General features: G+C 42.3%; 1 protein-coding gene across 1 annotated transcript; it reads right to left on the bottom strand.

The window, feature by feature from the left end:
* Positions 1–1,079: 1,079 nt before the first annotated feature.
* On the bottom strand, positions 1,080–6,790 carry rnf103 (ring finger protein 103). Its single transcript, XM_046324360.1, has 4 exons — positions 6,012–6,790; positions 5,335–5,483; positions 4,877–4,992; positions 1,080–4,287 (listed from the first exon to the last, which is right to left on the bottom strand). Exons 1-4 carry the CDS (start codon positions 6,235–6,237, stop codon positions 2,766–2,768), a joined length of 2,013 nt encoding a protein of 670 aa, XP_046180316.1. The 5' UTR covers positions 6,238–6,790; the 3' UTR covers positions 1,080–2,765.
* Positions 6,791–7,160: the final 370 nt, after the last annotated feature.

Below are 7,160 nucleotides of genomic sequence, written 5' to 3'. Positions count from 1 at the left end.
CGTTTGAACGGTCATCAACCGCAATTTCAAATCGGAAACTCAGGCATCTTTCCAGACTTACCGACCTGAAGATCACTGACGTCATGAGTTTATTTTTTTTCTCCGAATTCGAAGTTGTCTTGATTGCAGCATTACTCCGCCAAAATGTCCTGGTGAGATAAGCAATTTCGTTATATGGATGCATATGAGTGTCGAATGCCATACTTATTCGCACGTGGCATTCAGGTGTTTTGCCGAAAAATCTCGCCCCTACTCTTCACTCCGTTGACAGTTTAGCCTACATTTCACTGATCTTAGTAGCAGAAAGCATTTTTTCCAAAGCAGCTGTCAATGATTCCGTTAGGCTGCCTTTCATTTTTTATGTCTGTTTGATCGAGGAGAAACTAGTTCGTAATGTCGGCATTTTTAGATTTGTTTAAAGTGTATTAATCTATAAATAAATATCTTTGCCAAAATTCGTCATCTCTCATGTCTTATTCGACAAGTAGTTGGTCTGAAATGTGTATTGCTTGACTACAATTTACTCCCTCCTATAAGTTTAATATAACACACATACATTAATTATTAATTTCGGTTGCCTACGTGAAGTTTGTTCTATAGAAAGTACTTGACTCGTGATAAAATTAAGGAAATTAGAAGAGGGAGGGAGATTTCGGCAAGGCCATTTTGCCTGCCGAAATCCTCCCCTACCCCCTTCTATCTTGGGAATGCAAGGCCTGGCACACTTCATAACATTTTGGTAGCTCTTGTTGACCAGTATTGTGTGCCACAGAAAGTATTTGACTCTAGCCACAAAATTAAGGAAATTAGAAGGGGGGGGGGGGGGGGGTTCGGGAGGCAAGAAATTGGCCTTGCCGAAATACCACCCCTTCTAATTTCCTTAATTTAATTTTGTCACTAGATTCAAATACTTTGTGGCACACATCAGAGTCAAATACTTTCTATAGAACAAACTTCGTCAGGATAGGCAACCGAAATGAATCAGTAATGTGTGTTATATTAAACATAGGAGGGAGTAAGATGTAGGCAAGCAATAAACATTTCAGTTACTAGTCAAATAAGTCATGAGAGAGATGATGAATTTTGGCAGAGATTTATTTACAGACTAATACATTTCAAACAAATAGCCAAACCGAAAACTGCAGACATTAGACATTAGGGAGATTTGGCACAACACTGGCAGCTTTGGGGAAAACGACTTCGTCGTAGCTGTTGTTCACACGCGCATCTGCCCACTCATTAATCTCTCATGTACAGAAACTTTCGCAAGATAATTTTACTGCAGCGTAACGTGTTTAGCCACTCATAGTTTTTTGAATGTTTTATTTAACTAGGCAAGTCGGTTAAGAACAAATTATTATTTACAATAACAGCATACACCGGCCAAACCCTAACCAGGACGACGCTGGGCCAATTGTGGGCCGCCCTATGGGACTCCCGATCACAGCCGGGTTGTGATACAGCCCGGGATCGAACCACGGTCTGTATTGACACCTCTAGCACTGTAATGCAGTGCCTTAGACCGCTGCAACACTCGTGTCCAACCTGATCTTGCCTGCATTCAATAATCAAGGACATGCATTTCCATTGTTAGAGTGGTCATTCAACCATCTTGTCAATATAATAGATAATCTTCGGTTATTTTGTCATGGTTAGTGCTGTCCAGTATCCTAAGGACATCCCTACCGTAAAATCTAACCATTTTACTTCAATGGGGCGAAGTCAGAGTTGGACATCCGTTTACCAAGGAACATTTTGTCATAGGCTGAACCGAAATGGCAAACGTGTGGTCTTAACAAATGTTTGCTGGGAGATAACTGTAGTTACTTAAACTGTACAACCGGTACCTGGTTTCTGGGTTCAGGAATGGGAAATCCAGCAAATACCAACCGACAAGAAATTCCACATGAACATTTGTTGTTTATTTTAATGAGTAACATGTTACATGTCAACACTTCCAATTCTCTTTTCAAACTCCAACAACACAGATGACAAGAACAAGTGAATAGACTTGTTGGGGTCCCCTACCTACATGATGTTAATCTGTTAAAAAACACAGACAAGAGGCATTGACATGCTCCAACGATACATGAAAACGGAGTCAGCAGAGCTGCATAGCACATCGCTTCAAGAGTCATTCCATTATGAACAAAAAACTTTTTCGTGCTGCAGGGTAAGAGAATGCACTGATACAATTAACCTTAAAAACCAAATCACATGCCTGAAATATAACTTTCTAAATACATCTGGGAATGATTGGCTTCAAGGCCCATATATAGAATTCTTAGGTAGTAGAGCAACTCAACATCAGATTGATACTGATCATGAATAAAGTAGACCATGTTGATAGACAAGATTGTGCAAAGAGAGGACAAAATGTATCCTACTTGGTTTCCTGGTGATTTCCTTGTTCATAACAGTTCTGAAACTTTTGTTTCTCCAAATGACTTTTTGGGGTGGGGCAAAACATCAAGATAGGGCATTAAGGTCTCTTCATGACATAGATGATCAAAAATGCATTTAAACTATCTGAACAAAAGCCAGATTTAATCTATTATTTAAGCTATTATTATTGAGACTAGTAGTATTAGAAATAAATTTCCCCTTGCAACAGATATACCCTATTGTGTGTAGGTTTGGTTTACACTACCAAAATGTTTAATGAAAACCAACTACAAGGATCCAAGGACTGACGATGGACACATCAAGTATTTCTATAAGTTAAGTGCAGGACAGGAGGCAGGTTGGCAGACAGAAACATTCTGCTATTCCTGCTGCTCCAGTAGGTCCAGACCAGATGATCTAACTGGCTTCCTCTTGTAGGATGGCCCCCTGCACACCGGGCAACAGTGCTGTCCACCTGCCAGCCAGACCACAATGCACTGCTGGTGGAACACGTGGGCACAGGGCAGTCCCATGACAATGCAATCAGTCTCAAAGTTCTCCAGACACACAACACACTCTGTGCAGTGTATCATGTCACTGGGCCATTGGGACCAATCCGCTTGTTGCTCTTGTGCTTCCCTTTTCATGCATGGTACATCCCCTCCATTTTCAGAATGACAACATGAATCAGCGGCACAAGCTCTCTCTTTACCACAGCCATGTTCTTCATGCTCACTGTTTAAGCCTTGGGTCTGTCTTCCTGTAGTGTTTTGTATGTTGCTGTCCAGATCTCTGCCGCTGTTCTCTTCAGAGTTTGGCCCACAGACCTGTGTGCACTTGAACCTCCAGGTGGGCAGGTTGTTGATGTAGTCAATGGGGATAAGCGGGTGAAGCCAGAGATCGGGAAAGGCCAACCTCTCCAGAAGGAAATTGGGGTCATCATCCCAGTCAGACTCATTGGGGAAGTTATGAAATGAGGTTATGGGATGGACCAAGTAGCTGGTGTACCAATCCCAGAGGCTGGACAGCCACTCCAAGTTATTGGGGTTCTCTTCTTCATTGTTGCATCTCCTCTTCTTCTCAAAGTAGTCGATGAGAAGCCCGTGTGCCAGGTAGGTGCTGAGGAACAGGGCAGGGTGGGAGGAGTAGAAGGTCCAGTCGGTCCTCACCCAGGAGGCGATGGTGGTGGTGTCTGCATAACGCAACAGCTTGAGGCTGTAGTCGTAGAAGCCCTCCAGATATGGCAACTGTAGGAACCCCAGGATAGGCAGCCAGGAGATGATGAGCAGGGAGTTGTAGGTCCCCAGCGTACTGATGAGAACCACGAAGCGCTTGATGGTGGCGCCCTGTGTTATGAACAGGTCCAACCAGGCCATGAGGTTGACCATCACTAGACTCAACACAAACAGGTCATTGACCTCTGGCTGAACAGAACGGAGGAAAGTGTCCATGGCCTGTAGGGAGATGAACTCTCCAATGCTGTTCCCATATCTGTAGATGCCCTCCGGCATTTTCAGGATGTACGATGGCAACTGTTGCACACCTATCTCTTCCAAGGAGGTTATATTGTCCCAGCTCTGCACATCTACAAAGATGAACTCAATCCGACCTGTGAACTTGACACTGAGTGCTGAAAAAAAGGCTGGAGGTTGTGCCAGCTTGGCAAATAGGAACATCTTTACTGGGTGCTTCTCACTGGGGTGCCACTCTTCAACAAGCTGCTGAGACATGCGGATGGTTTTTATACGGGACGCTACGTGTGCCGTCATCCACTTGAAGATGTGCTCTGTCTCAATGCGTCTGCCATTGTACTCTTTCAGCATAACCTTTCCTTTTGAAGCATAAGTCTGAGGCACAGACATTATAAGTGTGGATTTCATCCAACCCCGTTTACGACAATACCTGCAAGAGATAACAGGATCATCATCAAGGCTACTAATATGCAAATACTGATGTGGCCTATACCAGAATGCAACTTGAAGAATTACCATACACCTTATGGAACAGGGGACTGTGAAGCAAAACGAACATAGGCACATACACACATGATAACATACACACACGTACACATTCATTTTGTGTTGTAGATATGTGGTGTGGAGTAGGGACCTGAGGGCACACACCTAGTGTGTTGTGAAATATGTTATGAATATATTGCAATGTTTTTAAAATTGTATAACTGCCTTAATTTCGCCAGTCCCCAGGAAGAGTAAGCAGCTAATGGGGATCCATTAAAAAAAAATATATATATATATGTTACTAGGCAAGTCAGTTAAGAACAAATTCTTATTTTCAATGACTGCCTAGGAACAGTGGGTCAACTGCCTTGTTCAGGGGCAGAACAGATTTTTTACCTTGTCAACTCGGGGATTCGATCTTGCAACCTTTTGGTTACTAGTCCAATGCTCTTACCACCAGGCTACCTAAATACAAATAGCATGCACTTAAATCTATTTAAGTATTATGCAGTTCAAGTATGCATCCAACTTACCTTGAGTCACTGGAGCAGTTAAAAGTACCAGTGCGAATGCCAAACTGAGAAACCTTTTGGACCATTTTACCCCAGTTGGCTTTGCTCAAAAGAGCATCTCTGTCTTGGGCAATTACCTACAGAAAGAGAAAGGATGAGATGTTAACATTGGCGTTTAATGTAGGAATTGTATCATTTATTTCACTGCTTGATGTTTTGTGTTAATGTATCTTCATCCTCAATACATGTGAAAAGTAGCAGACATTGAGGAACAAAGTACAGTGTTAGAGTCAATACCACAATTACTTATTTTAAGTCTAAAAATTTCAACAACATTTTGAACATTCAAAAATGTTCCTTCTGGAAGAGCTCCTACATTTCTGTTAAATTGTAGCTATGTGAGGTAATATATAAGATTCTGTATTACTTTTGGAAGAGGTCTAAAGGGGGCATGAAATAAAGCAATCATATCCACCTACCTGGACCAACCAAATGCCATCTTTGGTGTCCTCCACCAGCTCATAAAAGTGCATCTCCCCACTGAAGGTAGTGCTGGACTCAGACTGGGACTCAGCTTGCTCCTTTTCATTTTTGATGGCAGAGTACAACTCCCCTTGCATCAGGTCACCTAGAAGAATAAAACACAGTTATGCGAGGAGTACTGTTGCAGATCGTGATATGTGAGGAGTACTAGCAGATCATGATACGCAAATACTAGCAGATCATGATACGCGAGTACTAGCAGATCATGATATGCGAGTACTAGCAGATCACGATACGCGAGTACTAGCAGATCACGATACGCGAGTACTAGCAGATCACGATACGCAAGTACTAGCAGATCACGATACGCAAGTACTAGCAGATCACGATACGCGAGTACTAGCAGATCACGATACGCGAGTACTAGCAGATCACGATACGCGAGTACTAGCAGATCATGGTAAGTGAGGAGTATGAGTGAATCATGAAACCTGAGACAACTATGACCCACTTTCTAGCAGCTTTCAGAATGACAAGTGCACAGATACAGTCAGACAGTTTTTCCACCACCAATATTGATTTATTTGTACGGAATTTAAAACAAACCAGAGTAGATGAGATCACTGTATTTGCAAGTGTTTTGATAACATTGGTTTGTCATTAAAGGCTTTACCTGACTTTTCAACTAGTTCTCTGACATCCCTCTTCTCTGCAAGCCCAGAGTATCCCAGTCCTCGACATTCTAGAATGGTCTTTAACTTATTGAAACTCAGGGTTACAGGATCAACCAACTGGGTGGCAAAAAGACCAGTTTCATACCAGACAACTGCTTCAAAAAATCTGGCTAAAACGAATAACACCATAAAATACAGTAGGATAAAAAATAGTTTTAACCACATCTTACACTGTAAGAGGGTTACTGTCGTTACTGGTGTAAATAGCAGGGTCAGAACCCGTATCTTTTCATTGGTGTCTCCAGGTTTTGTTTAGCCTACTCGATGTAGCAGTTGTCACTCACTGCAACTTATGTTACAGTAAACAGTTAGGACAACTTCAAGGCTTATCTAGTTAGCTATATGTATCAGGGTACAGACGCTCAAAACAAGGCCGATTTTAGGCAAATACACTACCCGATGCCCTTAGGGCAAACTATTCGTTCTCGGTGTCCACCATTTTCACAAATAGTTTCGGTAGCTAGTTACATGCATCTTGAACGCTAGCAAATTAGACGTGAGAATTTCCTTAGCTAGCCAGGTATTTTCGGCCCTGACAGCACAGCAAAATAATCACGAGAAAAGCAATGTCACCGGAAGGATAAATAAAGTCCCCCACTCGTTAGCTCATTTCGCAAAACCATCTGATAGATTATGATGCAGTCTGGTGATCGCTGTAGTCCTGACGATCGTCGTCTTTACGGCCAGATCAGCTGGTGTACATAACAAAGTGACGCTGTCACTATACACGTCATAACAGTTTCCGGTTCCACCCCCACGTGCCGGTTATATAACAATATCCTTGGTTCTAACTTAAGTCCCTGTCGATAATTACAAAAACCATGGTGTCCTATTGTACCGTGCCGAAAGACTCTGAATGACAGGAAAGTAGAGGAATTTAATATTTTGATGCTGTGGAACAAAAATAGTGTTGCTGTAAATTATAGGGTTGTACTCTTATTGCTACATGACTATGGGCTACAGATTGTGCCTGGCCCCAGAACCAATTCACCAGATTCCATCTGGCCCTATTCTGTTGCCATTAGATTATGTATGTGGTCCTATTGTGAAGTCATCACATCAGAAATTCTACCCCCAGAATTGGTCTG

This window comes from Oncorhynchus gorbuscha, linkage group LG23 (genome assembly GCF_021184085.1).
Source record: "Oncorhynchus gorbuscha isolate QuinsamMale2020 ecotype Even-year linkage group LG23, OgorEven_v1.0, whole genome shotgun sequence".
In the NCBI taxonomy this organism is placed as follows: Eukaryota; Metazoa; Chordata; class Actinopteri; order Salmoniformes; family Salmonidae; genus Oncorhynchus; species Oncorhynchus gorbuscha.
The sequence above is the reverse complement of the archived record's forward strand: the minus strand, read 5'-3'. Positions and strand labels throughout refer to the sequence as shown.